Source organism: Silurus aristotelis, assembly GCF_946808225.1.
Source record: "Silurus aristotelis genome assembly, chromosome: 15".
In the NCBI taxonomy this organism is placed as follows: domain Eukaryota; kingdom Metazoa; phylum Chordata; class Actinopteri; order Siluriformes; family Siluridae; genus Silurus; species Silurus aristotelis.
The window spans coordinates 3,971,417-3,993,663 of NC_139588.1; the positions used below are offsets into that span (position 1 = coordinate 3,971,417).

The 22,247-nt window shown below is 42.2% G+C and overlaps 2 protein-coding genes across 8 annotated transcripts in view; one reads left to right on the top strand and one right to left on the bottom strand.

Annotated features, from left to right (window-relative positions):
• tprb (translocated promoter region b, nuclear basket protein) overlaps nt 1-13,542 on the top strand; it is a 20,499-nt gene extending 6,957 nt beyond the window's left edge. The window contains exons 15-50 of one of the 7 annotated variants that reach the window (XM_083562889.1): nt 1-22; nt 103-248; nt 1,209-1,357; nt 1,443-1,605; nt 2,285-2,419; nt 2,491-2,631; nt 2,719-2,884; nt 3,175-3,341; nt 3,550-3,702; nt 3,977-4,297; nt 4,464-4,651; nt 4,740-4,887; nt 4,991-5,128; nt 5,302-5,433; nt 5,729-5,859; nt 6,041-6,251; nt 6,418-6,564; nt 6,682-6,880; nt 6,952-7,178; nt 7,310-7,383; nt 7,478-7,674; nt 7,797-8,078; nt 8,799-8,941; nt 9,045-9,125; nt 9,333-9,521; nt 9,621-9,758; nt 9,914-10,001; nt 10,114-10,253; nt 10,833-10,901; nt 10,997-11,097; nt 11,202-11,308; nt 12,102-12,200; nt 12,347-12,500; nt 12,844-12,959; nt 13,067-13,156; nt 13,329-13,542. The exon at nt 1-22 is cut by the window's left edge and continues 142 nt beyond it. In XM_083562889.1, coding sequence (XP_083419015.1) covers nt 1-22; nt 103-248; nt 1,209-1,357; nt 1,443-1,605; nt 2,285-2,419; nt 2,491-2,631; nt 2,719-2,884; nt 3,175-3,341; nt 3,550-3,702; nt 3,977-4,297; nt 4,464-4,651; nt 4,740-4,887; nt 4,991-5,128; nt 5,302-5,433; nt 5,729-5,859; nt 6,041-6,251; nt 6,418-6,564; nt 6,682-6,880; nt 6,952-7,178; nt 7,310-7,383; nt 7,478-7,674; nt 7,797-8,078; nt 8,799-8,941; nt 9,045-9,125; nt 9,333-9,521; nt 9,621-9,758; nt 9,914-10,001; nt 10,114-10,253; nt 10,833-10,901; nt 10,997-11,097; nt 11,202-11,308; nt 12,102-12,200; nt 12,347-12,500; nt 12,844-12,959; nt 13,067-13,156; nt 13,329-13,372 — 5,196 coding nt within the window. In that variant the 3' untranslated portion in view covers nt 13,373-13,542. Of the gene's footprint in view, nt 23-102; nt 249-1,208; nt 1,358-1,442; nt 1,606-2,284; nt 2,420-2,490; nt 2,632-2,718; nt 2,885-3,174; nt 3,342-3,549; nt 3,703-3,976; nt 4,298-4,463; nt 4,652-4,739; nt 4,888-4,990; nt 5,129-5,301; nt 5,434-5,728; nt 5,860-6,040; nt 6,252-6,417; nt 6,565-6,681; nt 6,881-6,951; nt 7,179-7,309; nt 7,384-7,477; nt 7,675-7,796; nt 8,079-8,798; nt 8,942-9,044; nt 9,126-9,332; nt 9,522-9,620; nt 9,759-9,913; nt 10,002-10,113; nt 10,254-10,832; nt 10,902-10,996; nt 11,098-11,201; nt 11,309-12,101; nt 12,201-12,346; nt 12,501-12,843; nt 12,960-13,066 lie in introns of all 7 variants that reach the window. The other 6 variants (XM_083562892.1, XM_083562893.1, XM_083562894.1 and 3 more) reach the window with 6 other exon arrangements.
• On the bottom strand, nt 13,245-22,130 carry prg4b (proteoglycan 4b). The gene is made up of 13 exons (XM_083563059.1): nt 20,943-22,130; nt 20,771-20,849; nt 20,436-20,552; nt 18,575-18,697; nt 17,737-17,802; nt 16,892-16,981; nt 16,147-16,791; nt 15,972-16,058; nt 15,519-15,655; nt 15,263-15,416; nt 15,041-15,136; nt 14,585-14,710; nt 13,245-13,821 (listed from the first exon to the last, which is right to left on the bottom strand). Exons 2-13 carry the CDS (start codon nt 20,835-20,837, stop codon nt 13,697-13,699), a joined length of 1,833 nt encoding a protein of 610 aa, XP_083419185.1. The 5' UTR covers nt 20,838-20,849; nt 20,943-22,130; the 3' UTR covers nt 13,245-13,696.
• Between the last annotated feature and the right edge of the window lie 117 nt (nt 22,131-22,247).

Sequence of the window (22,247 nt, forward strand, 5' to 3'; positions counted from 1 at the left end):
GGGGTCAACTTCCCTCAGCAAGGTGATAGAAGCTCTGCTTTCATAATTCAGACGCTGTTAGATTTGTTTTTGCTTTAATATAACGTGATTATTGGAATGTAGGTGCTTCCTCGGACGAGTTCTCTCTTACCTCCACGCCCCGTCGGTCCCCTGCGGCCACGCCCACCACGGGCACACCCACCGGGCTTGTCGCCGCTGCAATCCAAGACTCCACGGAGACGGTGGAGGCCAAGGCCGCACTGAAACAGGTGACTAATACATAGTGTGCACTAGAAGGCAGGCCACTGCTGCACTTATTATGATTAGGTGTAAAGGTGTAGCTATACATCGGTCAGTTCTGCAGGATTCAGTTTGGTTTTAGTTTAAAGTGCATTTACCTGTGGAGCAGATCTAAATATGTTTAAATCCCTAATGGATAAAAAAAACTAAATTAGGTTAAGGAGAGATGTGGGAACTGACACCTGCACTGTGCTACTGAAATGGAAATGAATTATTGACCACTGATCACAAATGTACAAATGAGTAAAGAACAAGGTGCACGATGCAACACACACGGCTCTGTGAAAAACATTGACGCTGATATCTTGAAATATGAAGAACCAGGATGTGTAAAGCGAATTCATGATGTGTGAACATTGAATAGCGGTTGAGCATTTTTACCGATAGCTAAATATTTAGATCTGAGCTTCATTACATAAATTGTAATAAATATAAATATATTAATTATATTGCTAAATAAGACGCATTCAAACACTCCTAATAAAAAAAATCTCCATTAAAAATCAAATCTAAGACACTTCAAATAAACAGCATGAGGCACCAACGATTCACCTCTAGTGGCCGCTCTCGTACTGTATAACGCAACCCAGAAAAATGATCGGGATGTATTTTTACAATCTATTGGTTCTGATTAATCCGCAAAGCCAATAAATCAGTCGCCCTCTGAATGTGAAGGCGTGAGTGTTTTAAGCTTTGCCAAATTCAAAGACTTATACATTGCACCGCTCTTTGAAGTGAAATTCTTGCGACTCTCTTCTTGCGAAATATTGTATTATTTTTCTTATCTAAAGGAAGTGCGCAGTGCAGTCATGCTTCGTGTATTTGTTTACAAAACGTGTCAAGAACTAAAATAAGACACAGTTGAAGCTGTTTAATCTGCAGCATCTGAATGTATTTGCTGTGGAATAATTGTGTGCGCCTGCCTCCAGCTCCAAGAGGTGTTCGGGGTTTTTAAGAAAGAGAAGGCAGAACGTGAGAAGGATCTGACGGAGCATTGCGAGAAGCTGCAAGAGCAGGTGTCCGAACGGAGATCCCAGAACGCCACGGTTTCCACTCAGCTGGAGTTTGCTTCTAAGCGGTGAGAGCCGAGGTCTTCAAACACAACACGAAAACCAATCGCATGTGTATTATTGCAGATGGAAAAGTGATTGTGTGTGTCCCAGATATGAGATGCTGCAGGATAACGTGGAAGGTTACCGCAAGGAGATCGCTTCTCTGAGAGAGAAAACCCAGAAGCAGGAAGCCGCTGGACAGAAGAGCGAGCAGACGGTGCACATGCTCACACAAGACCTGCGTGCCGCGAATGAGAAACTGTCCATCCTCGAAGTAAGTGTGTGTATGCTGATCTAGGGGTTTTTTATTTCTTTTTTTTTTATTTGTTAATTATAACCAGAAGCATCACAGAAGACTAAGAGATGCTATGAAATGCGGCAGAAAATAGACCGGGGACGTTTAGTTTATTTATTTATTACCGAATAAATTTATGGCAACATAAATGTGTTTTTCTCTACATTGCCACGGAGTTCGAAAGAGCTGGAAAGGAAATGTTATTTTTTTTAATCGTTTCACAAAATTTGCTAAACTTGGACGAAACGCCAGATTCAAATTTATCTGGACAAGTGTAGATGTAGACATGGCCAGACACATGCACAAGACTGCGTCAATGCTTCTGTTTAACCAGTGTGTAACTTTTTCCAATTGGCTGCCTGTCACCTTAACAGTTTTTGATACTACTATTTAATGTAACATGTTCAAGTTTACTAGCGCTTACATGCATTTATTTATTTTTTTTTTGGTAACCTGGATGTTAGTCAGAAATAACAGAATGTATATAAAGGTATTTTATGTGCATCACAACGCGCTGTTTGTTAAATTGTATCACTTTTATGCTTTTACATGATATTATTGTATATTAATGCAGTTAGCTTGGTGTTTCAAGACTCCAGATTTAGGCAATTTGCAACAATCTAACTAAAGACTTACGAACGCTCTTTTAAACACTCAGTCGCAAGTGGAGAGCCTGCGCAAGGAGCGAGATGTGCTGAAGACGGTGGAGTCGAGTCTGATCCAGGAGAAGGAGTCGATCCTAGCCCAGCAGAGGAACCAGAACCTCCTGCTCACCAATCTCAAATCCATCCAGGTACTTGACGCTTCCGTACCCTTACACCCAAAGGAGACGACGTGTACTAAGGCGTTCGTGCGTTCTTTCAGGCCACGTTGGAGCGCTCGGAGACCGAAACCAGGCACCGGCTCACGTCACAGGTGGAGAAGCAAGAGCGAGAGATTTCCCAGCTGCAGAAGAAACTGGAGCAGGAGGTGGAGCAGAGGCATACACTGGAGCGCAATCATGATGCAAGTCCAAGCTTTATTATGAGTTCTAGTAGTTCATTTAATGTTGTTTTGACTTCAAAGTAACCGAAAGCCGCTTATCGTTAACAGAAGCAGCTTCTGGACGCGAAGAAGCAGGTGGAGGTGCAGTGCGCATTGCACCAAAGGACCAGAGAGCAGCTAAGCGCCACACAGCAGGAGCTCAGCGGTCTCCAGCAGCAGATGAACACCAGAGAGGGACGGCTTTCCTTACCCAGCACTCATACAAGCCTCGCTGGTAACACACACTACCCACAATTTCTCTGCAGTCTGTTAAATGCCTGAGTGATTAATCGTTTAGGTGTTTCATGAGAGAGGAACGTGATGTTTGTTTTTCCAGATAGTTGGTCACCCTGTACTGGTAATATAAATATCAATGATCCTGGCTCAATATCTACTGGTTCAGGCTGTTCTATAGAATGTGTTTGACCAGTACAATGTCAATGAAAATGAGAGAAACTAGAGCTCATGCTGCCCTTACTTCAGTGCTACAGGATCACTTTACATCTCGTCCTCTTTCTGCCGCAGGGCCGCCGGCCAACGAAGAGGACGCAGAGGAACTGCGCAAGCATCTGAATGAAGCGAAGAGCAGAAGCCAGGACCTGGCGGAGAGACTCGAGAGCGCCACCACATCTCTCGATCAGTACAGAGCCATGTGCCTCAGTCTGGAGGAGGCCCTGGAGAAAGAGAAACAGGTGACCAACGAATAATGGATTTTAATGGTTATGAATTAACTGACGTTTATTCCTAACACATCTGTCCACAGCTGTCATTCAGCTGACATTAGTCATTCTTTTTTTCAAAGCTATTTGTAACAAAACTGTTTTTACTGACTCGCGTATTTCCAACCGAGGTTTTGCGGCGCAGCAAATTGCAGGCGATCAGTGCCCGTTTCTCTTCCAGGTAACCGAACAAGTGAAGGCGTCGGTGGAAGGCCAGGTTTCAGAGGCTCACGAGCGGCTTCAGCAGCTGGAAAAGAAGCTACACGAAGCTGAGAAGGCCAAGAATGAAATGCAGGAAGAGAAGCAGAAGGCTGTGGCAGCCATTGAGCAGCAGGTGCAGTTTTGTGGCTTTTTCTATAAAAAAAAAAAAGCACAATTTGTTTAGTGTAGTTTTAAAGGAGCATTTATGCACATTTCAGTTTATTGGTTGTACACCAAAAAATCTCCGTGCATTCAATTCTGTTAATATCAAACTATCCTCTACACATTCCAGTCTTCTCACAAACTGGAGATGCAGGAAAAAAAAGCAGTAGTATAGTAGTGGTAACAAAGTAGTTTGATTGTGACCTTATTTATATAAAGCAGTTTTAATTCATTCCTGATTTCAGGTGAGTGAGCTGCAGCAGAACCTGAGCAGCCTGCAGTCCGAGCACCAGGAAGCGTTGCAGAAAGCCGCTCTGGTGGAAGCTCAAGTGCAGCAGGCCGTGCTGGACAGCCAGGAGCAGGCTCGTTTCGCTGCTGAGGCCCAGGACAAGTACGAGCAAGAGATGTTACTCCACGCAGCTGATGTGGAAGCCCTGCAAGCAGCCAAAGCTCAGGGCCAGCATGCCTCACAGCTTCGCCTGCAGCTGGAAGAGAAGCTCCAGACGGTCAGCGCACAGCTGTTTGAGGCCCGAGTGTCCTGGGAGGAGCAGGAGAAGATTTTCAAAGTATGTTACAGCTCATCTCTGGCATATCTTATATATATATATATATATATATATATATGTGTGTGTGTGTATATATATATATGTATATATGTGTGTGTGTGTGTGTATGAAAGCCTTTTATAAAAAATGTGACATCCTGTGCCCTGTTCTGCTTTCTGTCTCTCAGGAGGAGCACACTAAGATGGAGTCACGCTGTCAAGACTTGCAGAAGCAGAACGAGCTCTTACATGAGCAGATCCAGGCCCTGAGTGGGAAGATGGTGAGCCAGCTCCAGCAGGCAGCCGGCGATAGCTCACTGAACGTTTCCCTCACTGAGGAGGGGAAGTCTCAGGAGCAGCTCCTTGAGATCCTCAGGTTTGCCAGAGCTTTATATATGTTTATATATAAATAATTTTTATTTTTTCGGTCATTCATTTGGTTTTGTCGAATATTTGAATTCTAGCTTTGTTCGTCGGGAGAAAGAGATATCGGAGTCACGTTTCGAGGTGGCTCAGGGAGAGTGTCTGAGGCACCGACTGAGAGTGGAGCACCTGGAGCGGGAGCTGAAGGAGGTCCAGGACTCACTCAATGCTGAAAGAGAGAGGATGCAGGTGTCGAAATGCTCATAATATTTTTTTTAAGCTTTGCCCTCCCCTGTAAACCATGTGTTAAAATAAAATAAAAATGTTTAATTTTTAAATCCTTTTTTTTAAGGTGACTGCAAAGACCTTGTCCCAACACGATGAGCTGATGAAGAAGACCGAGACCATGAATGTGCTGGTGGAGACCAATAAGATGCTGCGAGACGAGAAGGAAAGAATGGAGCAGGAGCTACAGCAGACTCAAGCCAAAGTAAAAGAAAACAAATCGTCTTTAAACATAGTTATAAATCAGAAAAAAATCTTTTTCTTTATTTCATTTGGAAATTCTGCGATCATATTACAATTTTGGAGTGTTGCTTGAGGGGGTTTTGTAATTGCCGATCAGGTACGGCACGGCCCACAATCTGTACTCTACTTTCTCAGGTGAGCAAGCTGCAGTCAGACATCTTGCCCATGCAGGAGTCCAACGCCGAGCTGAGCGAAAAGAGCGGCATGCTGCAGGCTGAGAAAAAACTCCTGGAAGAGGAAATCAAGCGCTGGAAAGCACGTACTCAGGTCTGCATGCCAACTGATGATTTTTAGTACATAAATACAGATATTGGTTTATAGAGGGATAAAAAAGGGATTTTAAATGTTTGCTAATGTAAATTGTGTAATGTACAACAAGTGTAGAAACAATTCTGACAGCAAATACACTGCAATAAAGCATAAACAATGGCAATTTATGATTGTTCATCATGTGTAGAAAGTATTAAATTAGTCAATGCCAGATGTATACAGACCCGACTGCAATTAAAACATGCAGTTCTGTAATATACATTAAAAACATTATTATCGTGTCCATGTGTAGTTCCTGGTGAGTCAGCAGAAGGACACAGACCCAGAAGAGTATAAACGGCTGCACTCGGAGAAAGAAGCCCATCTCAAGCGCATCCAGCAGCTCACTGAGGAAACCGGCCGGCTCAAGGCAGAGTCAACCAGGTAAAAAAAAAAAACACTTAGACATCAATCATTATCATTACAGACAGAGACAACCTTCACACACCGACAGCCCACCATGACCTACAGAGACATCAGTAGTATTTGCTTCACTCTGCATAATATATTTATTTGTTGGATTATTTTTAAGCTTTTTTTTTTTTTTTTTTTTTTTTGCTTTTAGGACTAGCGGTTCAGTCACCACATTGCAGTCCCAGGTGCAGAACCTGCGGGAGAATCTTGGCAAGTTGACAGTAGAAAGGGACAGTCTGAAGAAAGAGCTAGAGGCCAAGACCCTGGACATCCAAGAGAAGCTCAAGACCATCACTCAGGTCAAGAAGCTTGGACGCCGTTATAAAACCCAATATGAGGAGCTAAAAGTTGAGCATGACAAGGTAAGAGTGGTTTTTTTTCTTTTCTTTTTTTTTCCCCCTCCTTTCTCCTATAAGATATTCCACATTGAGCAACACAATATGACCTCTATATACAAAAAAAATATCAGAAAGGATGAGTTTTAGATAAGCTGCTCTCATGCTAAGATCCAAGTTTTCCGTTTTATAGATGGTGGCAGTTGCTGCCTCGGCTCCAGTCCAAGACCAGGAAGCTCAGCAGGCCTCGGCTCAGGAGCTACAGGGCCTCAAAGAATCCCTCAGCCAATCAGAGGCCAAGACTCAGGAGCTGGAGAGCCAGCTGGAAACCCTAAACAAAGTGTGTTTCCCATCAATAATTATAGTACTGAATAGCGTCTTTTCCGCTTTGATCAAGTCCCTGAATTTGCGCAACGTGGAAATTCTGTGCTAAACTGGGTGTGTTGTCTGTTCACAGACAGCAGGGGAGCGTGAAACTGAAGCACGCGCAGCGCAGGACCAGGTATCCCACCTGCAGGGGGAGCTAACGCGCTTGCGGCAGGAGCTGGTGGAGAAGTTGGCGCAGGAAGACCGACTCCGACAGCAGCTAGTCGAGAAGGAGGATCGGACCAGAAAAGCGATTCTGGGGGCAAAACAGAAAATTCACCACCTTGTGGGTAAGAACTGTGAAACAACATTTTTCTGTCAAAATCTAACTATGCCACTTGACTGCCATTTTCTCATGTAGAGGTGAAGAGTCAGTTGGCGAAGGAGAACGAGGAGCTAAAGCAGCAGCGCGAGGAGTTTAAGCAGCAGCGCGAGGAGCTGGAGGTGCGTCTGAATGCTCTGCGCTCTCAGTACGAGGGCCGCCTGAGCCGTCAGGAGAAGGAGCTTCGGGAGCTACGCGACCTGCGCGAGCAGCAGGAAAGACACGTGGAGCAGAGAGATGAGCCAGTGGAGCAAGGCACCAGCAAGGTAGCTTGATTCCGTTCGCTCAATGTGTAACCTAAAATGTTTTTTTTTTTTTTTTTTTTTTTTTTTTTTTTTTTTTTTTTAAATAGACTTTTTGCCTTTTCTTGTTGCTGATCAGTGTATTGTGTTCCCAGGTGCAGGAGCCACAGAGGACCACTGAGCAGAGGCAGATCTCTCTGAAATCTACACCAGTGGCTGAAAGGGGCAGGTATGTGACTGTAGGCTAACTAGTATTCACGCTCCTGCCATTGAGTGAAGTGCGCGAAGATTTTGTAACATTTGCTCACGTTTTGTGTCTCCAGTGCGAGCAGCTCAGAGCCTCCCACAGCCAATATAAAACCCACTCCCCTGGTGGCCACACCCAGCAAACCCCAAGCCATTCCTGGGAACAAACCCACCCCGAGGGCCAGTATAAAACCAATGATCACTCCAGCTGCAGTGCCCACACCCACTCCTACTGCAACAGTGATGCCCACCACCCAGCAGGAAAGCCAAGAGGGTAGGTTTGGGGGAAAAATAAAAAAAACTTCCAAATAAACTACAGCACTGTAAGACTAATCTGAAAACTAAGAAATTTGGAGATTTCCGTTTCTGAACGTCTTTTGTATTTTCCCCCCACAGCCCTGTCATCAGACGCTCCTCTGGAGCACGTGTCCGTGTTTGGAAACACCACTGGCTCTGTGCGCTCCACCAGCCCCAACATTCAGACCACTCTGGCTCAGCCAATGCTGAGTGTCCAGCAGAGCCAAACAACTGCGTTCGTCCAGCCCACACAGCAACAGAGTGTACCCCCCACAGAGCCTGCAAGTCAGGAGCCCACCTCCGCCACCATGATGATGGAGGCTACACCTAGCACGTCCCAGATGGAAAGACCTTCCACATCCACATCTGTGTTTGGAACAGGTGATCATTAATGCCAGATTAGTGCTTTAATGCTGTATGGATTAAGAGCAGTGCAGCGGTTAGCATCGCTCAGTTCTGAGCTTAGACTGCAGTCGTGTTTTGGTGTTTGTGTGGAAGCTGAGATCCACTTCATGTTCTCTGGGTTCGGTGTATATTAAAGTACAAACCTGTATTTCACTGCCTTGTGTTAATGAGGCATGTGACTAGGGGTGTATAATAATATCGTAATTATTTTAACAATGTGTGATTTGACAATATTGAGTAAATCACAAATCCCAAACAAAATGATTCACTTATTATCAGTGACTTACTGGTGGTTGTAATTTCACATTTAAAGTCTCTTTCAAGACTCTCAAGTTGCATTTGATGAATTTTGTTGATACTTATAAGATTTGCTTAGTAACAGCCAAAATGTTTTATTAATCTAATTGATTAAATGTAAGACTTTGACTCAAAGATGATCCTGTAAACTGACACCATCCACAGAATATGAAAAATGTAAAATAATTTCAGGAGTCAGCTGTCCACGGTTGTTCTTAAGGTACAATAACGCACTCAGCACAATATCATCTGATCATCGTTAATAATAAAATCCAAAATAATTTTATATATATATTTTTTGTCAATATCGCACCCCCCTAGATGCGACTTGATTTAAATGAACCCTTTTGTTACCCTTTTTCTGGAGTTTCTGCGTGTTAAACTGTAATTACTCTTCAGTTTCAGCAACACCTGGAAGCACCATAACCAAGCGGCCTCGAGAAGAGGAAATGGACGCTGTTGCGGTGGAGCCCGAGCTTCAAGAGGAGCCCACTGAGCCCCCCATCTCCAAAAAGCTGCGCATGCAGAAAGTGGAGCTGGAGGTGAGACTTCCACCAAAAAGACACATGGGTTAAAAAATCTGATCAGAGCTATCGATATCGGTGCAGTTTCGGTCTTTAGTGACATTTCAATGTTTGCTTTTAGATGGAGATGCTCACTGAGGACAGCACCGAAGCAGAGAGTGTTGTACCAGGAGGAAGCCAGGAAGCAGCTGATGCTGTTGAGGCAAGTCTTCTTCTTGGTGCCATCAGTCAAATGAACTTGTACTACAATTGTGACCTTCATAAGAAATGAGAATTGGCATGAGAATGTTTTCAGCACAGGTTTAAAACATTGATTAGTGGAATTTCAAATTTAAATTCAATAATAAGGGCAAAATAAATATCTAGGAAAATATTGCTCACACAAATGATGTCTTTCATTTATTTGTAGGAGCTGGAAAACTATACTAACCTGGAAGAGGAGGAGACTGTGGCATCTCAGTCTGTTCCTGTGGAGTTTCTTCTCTCCCAAGTGTCCGACTCGCACAGTCAGGAAGAGCCGGACGAATCGGTCATAATCATCGAGAGCGATTCGGAGAGCGAGGAAGAGCAAGAGGAGGAGACGGACGAAGAGGAGCAGGTGACATGACTTCGTTCCAGTGAATAAGATGTTGGACCTCACAGCTGTTCCGTAATGAATGGTTGTAGCTTAACGTGTTTTTTGTTTTTCACGTCTCAGGATTATGAGGAGGAGGAGGATGACGAGGATGAAGAAGACGATGATGAGGGAGGAATCGAGGCGGAAGGAGAAGACAGCAACGAGGGGAGCGGAAATGAAGACCCCACTGAGGGAGGATATGAGGGCGACAATACAGAGGTAAAAGTCAAACATTTAATTTGTATGTTTTTGTTTTTTTGCTTTGCAAACACCCCCCCCCCCCCCTTATTTTTTGCGCTTTATTACATACTAAAGACCAAATGTATAAGTATTTTTTGTTTGTTTTTAATACACACCTATGTTTCCCCTCTCAGGGTCCTGATGCCACAGACCCCGGTACTGAAACTGAGGAAAGTCTCTGTGCGACAGACTCCACCCAGTGTGTGTCAAATCCTGCCCCCTGTAAGATACACTAACCCACTTTTGCTGGTCTCTAGATAGTGTCAAAGTGTGATGATAATCATTTTATCTTTTTTGTTAATTTTTTTGTTCCCCTCACTATCCACCTTGCAAGTGGCGTTCTCCCCTGAACCAATCACCAGCTCCGTGCCGCGTCCTCCACCATCACCACGGAGACTCCAGCAGTCTCTGCCTCCTCGTCTCAGCATTCTGGCTCCACCCATACAAGAGCTAGCTCCACCCTCTCAAGTCCAGGTACTTTCGAGTCGTATTTCTTCATTAGGGTTGTGTGATTTTGGCAAAAAAATAGAAATAAATCTTGTTTTGACCACCATGGGCAGTTGTCTCCTAAAATATCCTTCATATTCTGTGTGGAGGATTCACCTTTTTCAAATAAGTTTCAATTGATTTTTAGCACATTTTCTGCCTCATATCTTGAATTCTGTGGTCATTCTACATGCATTTGAATAAACCGAAGCACTCAGGGAAAGAACGCACTCTAAGCACACACGAGTCTAACCTACTAAACTTCATCACGTGACTTATGCGCATCACGCCTCTGTAGGTGCGTGTTTGGGTTTTGCGATTTACTCCTTCACTCATTGTTGTCAAATCGGCTGTCGTTCAAACAACAAAAATTCTTCGTAATATGTTTCAACGTTTTTTTTTAATCGTGCTTTTACGCACGGCTCATGATTTTCTCAATTGTACATTATTTTTTTTACGGCTCTCATTCCACCAGGTTTTATTAACTTGTAAAAACAAAAAAAATACTCTGTAATGATTTGTAATACTGCATTGTGACTGACGATGAGCCGAATCTGTTCAACACAGCGCATTCCTGCACGTCGGCAGCCAGTCGGCCGAGGACTTCAGCTGACCTCCGGGGTGTCCGGTAGTGCAGTGAGTATTCCAAATTAGTGCCTGTAGCATAGTTATAGCTTTTGGCTTCAAACTTGTGTTCACTCTGCTTTTTATTCTTTCTCCTGCTCTTCCAGCAGCAACAGCAGCACTTTTATGAGGAGGACGACCGTATGGTCCCCAGCACCCCCACACTGCCCACCTCCCATCGTACAGACTGTTTCAGCGAAGCTCTCCAGTAAGCACCAGTATTAACAATGAGAAATCCAGTCTGGAATCTAGATTTTACTGTAACAAGATACTTCTCAAAAGGTTTTATGACTCAGTTTGTGTCTTCTTAAGTTCACCGCAGGTCGCAGGTGTGCTACGTTTCGGCTTTGGCCTCTCCGATGACGTCCCACAGACCAGTTCTTCCAATGCAGATCTGGACCAGCTGGCTTCACAAGGAGGTATTGTTGAAATTGTCTGCCAGATCACTCTAAATCACACCGCACAAAACAATTAAATAATTTAGTCTTTAGCACAGGGGTCCCCAAACTATGGCCTGTTGGCCCAATACAGCCCGCCCCTAATCAATGCCAGAGACATAGTTGGACATTTACATTTTTTATACGTTTTGCTCATATTTTGATAATTTTTGGTATTAATACAGGTCGAGGCACCGCTGGTTGATTGGTGGAACTGTCAGCTTTTGACAGAAATACATACCGCTGTATTTTTCCGCTTTCTGTCGGTTGTTATTACGAGAGCGGCCTCTAGAGGTGGATCAGCGAGGCCACGTGCTGTTTGTTTTAACACGCGATGCTGCGTAGCACGCTGCACAGAGAGCCTTATTATATTTATTATTTATAATTCATTCAATATTTATTAATTAGTATATATTCATGTTTATTTCTGTAATAAAAATCAGCACTAGTTTACATGGAGTGTTTATTTTATTTTATTTTTTAGTATCCATCTAGTATCCATTTAAAAAAAAAAAAAACTATCGGTTGATTTATTTGGCACGAACAATCCGACTCAGCTATCAGTAAAATTGGTAGCCCTCTAGTTGTTAATGTAGCTTAATTATTTTAGATTCACCCACAAACCATATACATAAGTTCATGTTTTGATTTCAGTAGCAATAAATCTGAAAAAAATGTGTCCCTCATATAAAACCTACTCATATGTACTAAAGCAGGGGTCTTGAAACTTTTTTCTAAGCAGTGTGTTGATGGTGTACTTGTGTGTGCTGTGAAGGGCTTGGCATGTACGACAGTCCCATGTTCCTGCCCACTCATGAGGAATCAGCTGGGGGACGTAGCGTACCCACCACCCCACTTCAGGTGGCTGCTCCAGGTATGTACACCAGCATCACACCCCCCCCACATTATAATGTGTATAATAAATAAATTATATATATATATATATATATATATATATATATATATATATATATATATATATATATTTATTATACATATATATTGTTTTGTCCTGATTAGTCACTGCATTCTCGGACACACACTCCTCCGAGGTGACCGACCATGCCTCCCAGTCCGTCCCAACAGTGAGCACGTCTACACCGAGTGTGTGCGTTGTGACTGGGCCCAGCACCGCCGAAGACAGAGACGTCTTGCTCGAGGCAGGGGAGGACGGGTGAGTGCAAATTAGACACATTAGACTCCATGTCCTGGTCACGGGTCATTTTAAAACGCTCTAGCGTTTCTGACTACAATTGCATACAAGTAGTGAGGTGAAATCGCATTTAATAAAACTGGAATGAATCCTTTTTTTTTTTTTTTTTTTATTGTCTGAGTTGGAACAATGTGAATTGGTTTTTGAGTTTATTTTAAATTATACAGTGACAGATTTCCTCAGAACCTCTAAGATTTGGCCCTTATGTAGACTCGAGATGTGGAGGATGGGCTTTTGCGGTGTGAATTATTTTATTTAGGACATCAATGCTGTCGGTTAAAGAGCGAGCAAACTGTGTGTTTAGCAGCAGTACTGAGGTAGCTCTGGAGTCTTCACAGCCTGAGGCTGAGGAGCCAGATCAGCCTTCAGATGAGGCCAGTCTCCCCTCTACCAGCCAGGAGCCCTCATCTAGCTCCGCAGGTACACAAATGTACACACACTCACTCTTCACACAGAACTTTGCTATGTGATATTGTTCAAACACTTTTTTTTTTTTTTTTCTCCTGTTTGGTTTCATTCATTCTTAGACACAAGCAGCACACAGGCTCCTAAAGTCAGGACTGGTTCAGTCAGGCAGTGGACACGAGGACGGGCCACCAGAGGTTTCGTTAAGAGAGGTACAGCTACTTTCGCCCAATCCTCGCACAAACACGGTCATCTATAAGCACAGCATAAGGTCAACACAGGTCGTTTTATTCGAAATAATTGCCAAAAGCATCTAGCGTACGTTCTATACACTCCGGCGCCCGGAACGGCGGTCACAGTGCTTCATCCTGTCCCTTACTGCAGATGGATCCGGAGTCATGGGAGTGCGAAGGCGCTTTGCCAGATGAAGCTTTCGAGATGCTGCAGTCAGTGTAGTTCCTCCTACAGCACTGTTCCAACAAGCCCGTACCTCTACAGTTCTGATCATTCTCAAGTTCCATTGAAGCTTTCGTCCTAAACCTACAGCATCCATTTCTTTTATGTGAATACAATAAAGATGTTTTTTGTTAAATAAAAAGTTTCGCTTTTTTTATTCAAAACACTGGACGGGAAACTCATACGAGCAAAACAAGCGGCATACTTCACAAAAACACACAAAACCTTCTTCTTCTTATAATGCAGTGCCTGAAAGCACTCAAAGTGTAGAGTATCTTTGCACACAGGCTTAAGTCTTATTTGAATTGACTGGTCTCTTGGCATTTGAACCAACTTTTGGCTGATTTTTGATTTTCTCGTCCAGCTTTGGGAGTGAGAATGACTGGAGTGTTACCTTCCAGCTTCAGACTGTAGTACTTGGCTGTAAAACAAATGCAAACTTTCATGTTAACGGTAGTGAACCATGGCTGAATGTAGAATCTGTATCGGTCACATTTATAATAGAAATCATGTAATTAAACTCAAGTATGTTAAAAGTGACCATTTTATATAATTTAAAGGGACAATACTGTAGAAATGAATCTTGGATATATTCAAGTCAATGTGCAGTTTGTATAATAGTACAGATTTACTGGCCGCTAAATATAACAGCCATTAATTTATAAATAACTGGCAACTAAAGTGGGTACACCCTATTTGAACATGTCCAAAGTTTGAATATTGTGTGAGCTTCGTTAACCATAACTTTAGTTGGCAGTTATTTAGACTTAAGGTGTCTAATATCCAGCAGATCCACGATGTCACGAAAAGGATCCCGGCAACAACCTGTGCAGCTCTGGTGAATTCCATGTCCAGGAGGATTAAAAAGTGCTGGAGCAACAATTGTAATTCTCAAATCCCCAGAGTGATCTTTACCATGAGGTGCCATGATGAACATCCAGTGAACAATTGGTGAATCTTAACATCCCTTTATATATAAATGTGTATATATAAACACAAAGTTAAAGGGCGAGATTGCTATGTACTGTATTGTTCATGACCAGAGTATATAATCGACTCTTATGACCTCATGTCTTAACTGGTGTCAAGTGTAACATTTCCTACCCCTCCCAGTCGTCCAGTCACGTTCAAGACCCCAGCTAAACACGATTTCTAGACACGATTTCAAGCGAAGGCGTACTTACTGAGGGAGAACACGTAGTATTTGTATCCGTCTCCTCCCGTGGCTCGTACTGACACAGCTGATGTCACCGTGGAGGGGAAGCCTACCCATGTCTTGTTTATGACGATCTCCGCACCCAGCTCAGGGACTGCAAAATCAAAGTTTTACCAGCTGTGGTTCATTCAGTTTTTTTTTTTTTTTTTTTTTTTTTCTCCCAGGCATAAATTAAAGATTGACTCATTCTTCCCATCAGCCTGTGAGGTCAACTAGTTTTAGTTTTTCTACTTTTTTTAAATAATGTGTTTAAACAGTGTGTGTGTGTCATGGTGAGATTCCTGGAGAAAGCGATTACTTCACTGATTTCCAAACCATAGTGTGTGTTCATACTCTTATCTCTGGTTTATCTTGCACACACTTTCCCCCTCTGCTCTTTCAGTTCTTCCAAACCTATGAAAAGGGTTTTTTTTAAGGTTGTTACCTGCTTCCTTTTTGAATCTCCTCTTGACTATAATTGCAGTGGACCTGCTGCCACAGTGAGGTGTGTTGAGGTAGGTATACCTCTGAGCCAGTCCTCCTACAGATGAGAACGAGCAGTTCAGAAACGGCCGAATCAACTGATATTATACAGGGCTTAACACTGTTTTACCAAACAACCAGTTCATAAAGATACTGATATTCGATATATTCAAATCTAATCAACCTTTTTTGAAGAATAACACCGACTCCTTCCTGCTTCTGTACTGCGGCATGGATAAAGCTGCGACGACGCGACCCCCGAGTCCAAATCCCTCACTGATGGGTCTGGGAAAGCCGGAGTCCATGAGGTCATTTTCAAACCTCCAGTATTTGTCCCCCTAGTGCAGGGACAACACATGCAAAATGCTCACATGATACAATCGGTCTGTGAATTGCTTGTGTATGATTTTTACCTGATTATTCGTAGCAGTAACAATTACCTTGAAGATGTAGGTCTTGCCCTGGCAGTTACAGCGGGTAAAGACCGTGTCAATAGGAGAAGGGATTCCCCAGAAGTCAACGATTGAATGGGCAGGCCCGGCATTCCTCCGGGAGTCCAGCATCCAGAAGTAGTGACCTAGTATACAATAGTAAACTTGATCACCCACACGGAGTATCAGGAGAGCTTTTAATGGCAAATTTCTAGGAGGTTGGGAGTAGTGATGGGAAGATCTAATTATTTTGGTGACTCGGCTCTTTAAATCTCGTTTATCAAACTGGACGAATCTTTCTTTTTGGGGAGTCGTTTAGTTCACTTTTACTATAGTCAGAGTCATGTGACAAAAACTGTAGTCAAAGTTCATGTATGTAGACATGTTGGGGATCTCAGGAAATGTTAGTGCTTCAGATAAAAAAAATAAAATGGCAAACCTTACTGGAAATGTTGTACTGACCTCGAAAAACCACGACGGTGCCGTTCCTGAGCGTGGTCAAGCCGTTCACTGGAGACCCGTGGCAGAGATTAGTGTCGCTGTTGGCATCTGTGAAAAGGAAAGCAAAATTTAATGACGTCTGCACGGCAGTAACATTGCTGGCATGGTGTATGTGAAAAAATTTAAGTATCCTGACCTGCCTGATAATCCTGAGGGTCTTGAAGATTGGGTTTATAGTCTTGTGGTTTAGTTGGAAAAGGGCTCGTTGTCACAGCAGTGGGGGTGCTTTCTATCAAGATAGGGGGAGTTGGAGAACCCTTTGTAGAAAGTACGTCCTTTATATCCTGGTTTCCTTTTTGTGTTTCTAATTCTTCAGCACCGCTGGGCTTGTCTGTTGAGACCGTGCCCATTGTTTCTAGGGTTGTGGTATTACTCTGATGGAACTGAGCCTCTGGTGGACTTTCTGGGTCCTGCGTGTCTTCCGATCCGACAGGTTTGGTAGGCGTAGGATATGGATTATCAGACTGAGTGGTGGGTGAAGTGCTGGAATAGTATGCTGTTGGTGGGGTACTCAGTCTAATCGAGGTGCGCCGAAGACGATCGGTGGGAACTGAGGTGCTGTTGAAAAATTCCTCCAGTTCCAAGACGGACGGAGGGGTTTTTGTTATTTCAAGATTAGCAGGTGCATCAGTGATTTGGGGTTCCTTGGTGAGTTCTACATTCTGCTGAGATGCAGGTATGGGGTGTGTTGGGCTCGTGGTCGGGGTAGTCAGTGAGCTGTTAGGAGAAATCTGCTCAGGTTTAAAGTTAACCTGAGGTAATTCAGGGTCCTCAATTAAACCTGAAAGGAATAGCACAGAAACAAATTTAAGTGGAGAGAAAAAAAAAGACTTTTTGTCTTGTTTTATTGTAACGCTCTAAAGACATATTTGTATCCTCACTTGGCACGGTTCCCAATCCAGGCAAGTTTTCATGTCGGTCCGAAAGCTCAGCAACGTCGGCAGGAGAAGGTTTGCTACCACTTTCAGCATCTAGAGGAGAGGAGGGTGGGGTGCATGAGCATAATATTTATAAATCAGTCATTCTATAGAATCTAACTCTGGTAAGTTCTAGCCACATACACCTACAACCTACTGTAACTGTAGAAAGTGTTTTAAAAAAATTGACAAGCCAGAGAATCACCAAGCTGGAAGTCCACCTTCATGAACAATACTGAAGGACCTGACTTGATGCTCGCTTGATTTGAAGAGCTCGATTTGAGTTTACCTATTATTTGAAGAGAATAAGGCACCTTGTGGTCAAGAACATAATACGGAATATAGTCCTGGCTTATACCATTGAGTATGCTGAAGTGAAAACCCTGTTCCAAAATTTTTCCCTCAGCGTTTGAAAGACATTTCAGTGTGGAGGAGTAACTTTTTGGGAACGATTGAAAATGCAGAGCGTTTTTTTTTTTTTTTTGGACTAACACTGTTTTCAGATTTATCTGAATGAGTGTCGACGTAGTATACAGTAACTTTCAGAATCTGTTTCACTCATGTTCACCTGAAACAAACGTTCCATTCAGTGATGATGGCATTATGCATGGAAACTTTTACTGCTAGAGGATTTTTCTTTTTTTTTTATCCCCACTTCCTATGTCGTTCCTTTATATAACATCTATATGTAAAGCAAATAAAATAGGGCTAACTATAATGGGGCAAAAAAAATAACAGCCACCCAATCATCAAAGCAAACTGTATGTTTCATACAAACAATCATAAACCATTTAAAAGGAAAACATTACCTTCGGTTTGCGTGTAGTCCGGTAAAGTGGGCCCCTCGAGATCGTTATCTTCTTCTATTGAGGATTCTGTCAATCATTAGTGAAGGAAACCACATATGAGTGTTGACGTCGACGTTAATACAAACGTGGCTGTTTCTGCTTGTGTCTACAGCAATTCTACTCGTAGCTCTGTTACCTGGCGAGTTTTAAAAACCAGTGGCTTGGTCATGTGCATACATGTTTACAATCAACGGTGTGCGAGCAAAAAAAACGAAGGATGATTCGATTCCATCCTTCGGAAGAGGATTCCAGTCCTAATCCTCTTTGTGTAACACTGCCAAGATGTTTATTTGGATTCTATACATTTCAGTCAGATACAAATCCAGTATATTTCTACACCATACATGAGAAACAATATGTCAAATATAGGATTGCTACTGAGTCAGAGGACATGAGAGACCAGTAGCTGTAGAAAAGCAAAAAAGTTTAATAAAGAATCAGGGTGTGATGACAATTTTATTTTTTAAATATTGCATTCTTTTATGCCTCCACAGTCTTTTTAAGTCTGGTTCCTTCTCAAGGTTTCTTCCTCATGCCGTCTCCAGTACCGTGTGAAAGTCAATGCTTCTGGTTTAATTTTGATTAGGAAAGTCTAATCGAGGCCTACTATACAAGCAGTTAGTAGGTGCTTTATGTAAAATAATTTTTTTTTTTCTTTTTTCAAAAGGCGGACTGACCTGACCAAAATAAGTTGGTCCACCACAGTCCATTTTCAAACCTGTCTTTTTTGTAAATATTGTTTTTAAAAGGAGGCGATCGGATAAAGCTTGAGAAAATGACGACGATGATGTGAACTTACCCTCGGTGTTGCAGTGGCTCTCATAGTCTGGACAACACTGGTTGTATTTAATACACTCAATATCACAGTGACACTGTCTCCCTCTCTTGAAGCTTTCTCCACATCGGCCTTTACAGGATCCTCCTATAGCGCAGTACAGGAGGTGTGAAAGGTTGGATTTTTTCAGATTCCGAAAGCATTTTTTTTTTTCTTCACGCCAGATTTTAGTTTTAGTGTCATGTTACAAAGTATATATAAAGTCGTAGCAAGTTTTCTTATGAATACATAAACTCTGTCCTGCTGCGCCAAAAGACAAACGATTTCCCTGATTTTTTCTTTTAACGTGGCACTTTTAACTCAAATTGAAGTAGCTATTGTAGCATTGTAAGTTTTGTAGCTTCTTATCTACAAATAATAACATTACTTAATAAAGAAAACTATTTCTAGCACTTTAAAAGTGATAGTGATATACAGTGGTGTGAAAGTGTTTGACCCCTTAAAGTTTTGCATGTTTTCACACTTTAATGTTTCATATCATCAAACTAATTTAAATATTAGTAAAAGATAACACAAGTGAACACATGCAGCTTTTAAATGAAGGTTTTTATTATTGAGGGAAAACTAAATTTTGGTTCACTCATCTATGCAGAATTGTTATAATTCAGCCACATTGGAAGGTTTTCCAGTATGAACCGCTTTTTTAAGGTTATGCCACAGCATCTCAATAGGATTCAGGTCAGGACTTTGACCACTCCAAAGTCTTCAAAGTCTTTTGTTTTTCTTCAGCCATTCAGAGGTGGACTTGCTGATGTGTTTTGGATCATTGTCCTGCTGCAGAGCCCAAGTTTGCTTCAGCTTTAGGTCATGAACAGATGGCTGGACATTCTCCTTCAATATTTTTTGGTAAACAGCAGAATTCATGGTTCCATTTATCACAAAGTCTTCCAGGTCCTGAAGCAGCAAAACGGTTCCAGACCATCACACTACCACCACCATATTTTACTGTTGGTATGATGTTATTTTTCTGAAATGCTGTGTTAGTTTTTACCGCCAGACGTAATGGGACACACACCTTCCAAAAAGCTACACTTTTGTCTCGTCAGTCCACAGAGTATTTTCCCAAAAGTCTTGGGGATCATCAAGATGTTTTCTGGCAAAACTGAGAAAAACCTTTATGTTCTTTTTGCTCAGCAGCGGTTTTCGTCGTGGACCATTTTTGCCGAGTTTCTTTCTTATGGTGGAGTCATGAACAATGGTAATAGCTAAGGCAAGTGAGGCCTGCTGTTCTTTGAATGTTGTTGTGGGGTCTTTTGTGACCTCTTGGATGAGTCGTCGCTGTGCTCTTGAGATAATTTTTCGTCGCCCGGCCACTCCTGGGAAGGTTCTGGGAAGTTTTTGCCATTTGTGAATAATGGCTCTCACTGTCCCAAAGCTTGAGAAACGGCTTTACTTCACTTTGTCAGGCAGGTCCTATTTAAAATTTCTTGATTGCAAACTGGCTAGAAAAATTTAACTCAAGTATGATAAACCACAGTTTTAACAAGGGGGCAAACACTATTTCACACAGGGCCATGTATTTTTGGATTGTGCTTCCTTCAATAATAACCTTAATTTCAAACTGCATGTTGTGTTCACTTGTGTTATCTTTTACTAATTTTTTAATTAGTTTGATGATCTGAAACATTAAAGTGTGAAAACTTGCAAAACAAAATAAGAAATCAAACACTTTTTCACACCACTGTAAAACCCGGTTCACCTCACAATCTGACTATTAACCAAAACTAAACAGCATCCAATAATATAACCTTTATCTCATCCAGCATCCATTAAAAGTCATCCATCATTGCTTCAAATGCGTTAACCGTATCTTTACGTGACCTACTTGAAGTGCAGGCATCTTCGTAGCCTTTGCAGCACTCTTTATGCGAGAGACACTCATAATCACACTGGCACGCGCTGCCTCGGAAATAAGCTTCTCCGCATCGGTTGATGCAGCTTCCTGTAAAAAAATAAAATAAACATGAAATATTCAGTCACACAAGTCTCCACTCTGGTGTTGATGAGATCCTGGATCTTTCAGGGTTTGAATAATACAGGTTCATCTTTTCTGATCAGTTCAGATGACTTAATCTCTATCTTCAGGCTGACTCAAGAAGGTAGGAGTTACACGGCATGCGGCGTGCATCTGAGCATCACCCAGCTGTGGTATGTACTCACTCTGGGCTGAGAAGCATGCGAGTAGGACCCAGGCTGAGAACAGGAGGAGAGACGTCGAGCTGCTCATCTCCACTGGAACCTGATTGGGTTCATAAAGACGGTGAGTCCATCCTAAAATGGGCACAAACTTCTCAAAGAAATAAAAAAAAAAAAAACACAACTTGTGCCTTACCTGAAAGCTTGTGTGTGAACTGGTCGTGTCTGTGTGAAGGTCTGTGTGTGAGAGAGTGTGTAAAGAGGCTCTGATTTTATAGAGGTGGTGGGTGTTGCGAGTCCCGGGGAGAGGGGGGGCATATCCACTCTCTTAGATCAAAACTGTGATATTTGTAAGCGTCTGGCAGCGCAGGGAGAACATCAGGATTTCCACTCTCTCTGAGTAAAGGCCAGAGTGCAGTTAAAGAAAACATTGTAGTTATTTACAGAGAGAGCGATGACGGTTCATCTCTCGCTCTCTCTGTGTCTGAAACAAAATGTTCCTACTCAATTCACGTGGGATTATTTATGCAGTTCAACATTGAATTTTTGAATATATTTTTATTCCAACTTCATCATTCATTCTGTAAAAAAAGGAATCCTGTAGTCATGTGTCTGTAAATGTATTACAAAAAAAAAGATCACGTCCATAGGAATTCAAACTCTACTCATTGATTAGTTGAAGACGTTTTTGAAGCTCATCAGGAATGAGGGATTTTCTGTCATTCTTCAGGGCAAATGCTCTCAAGCAGGGTGAGGTTGGATGGGGAGAATCATGTTGCTCACAGTCTCAGAGTCCTTCACATACCTTTTTGGCAAACTTCAAGTGAGCTTCCATGGGTTTTGGACTGAGGAGAGGTTTCTTGGTCACCTCTCTTACTAAGGCCCTTCTGGTTGTTCCAAACATCTTCCATTTGGGAATGATGGAGGCCACGGTGCTCTTGGGAATCTTCAGTGCAGCAGAAATGTTTTGTAGCATTCCAGTGGTGTGTGTGTGTGTGTGTGTGTGTGTCTTTCCAAATCATGTCCAACCAATAACCTTTTCCGCAGTTAAGATGGAGAAACATCTCAGCAACGATCAGCAGAAACAGGGGGCATCTGAGCTGAGTGTTGTTGAAAAAAAAAAAAAAAAAAAAAAGAATAATTATGGACATGAATTGTGCAGTTATTTTTTATTATTATTATTTCAAACATTTACCGACACCTGTCCACCGAGGCATCAACAATTTTTGTCATTTTAGGGTACTCAAATCCACATTTACAAAAAAGAAATATATATATATATATATATATATATATTTTAATTCATTTATTTCGTCATATGTTGTTTTTTTTGTGAAAATTCAACTTAAGGTTTATTAGTTTATTAAGATTATTTGAAGTATTTGATTCCCCCCGTGACACAGAGAACTTGGTTTAATCTGAACAGCGGCGAATAATAAATAAATCCTGGTTGGTATTGTAGTGCACTCGGTAGGGCACAGGTTTGTGATCTGTCTCCTGT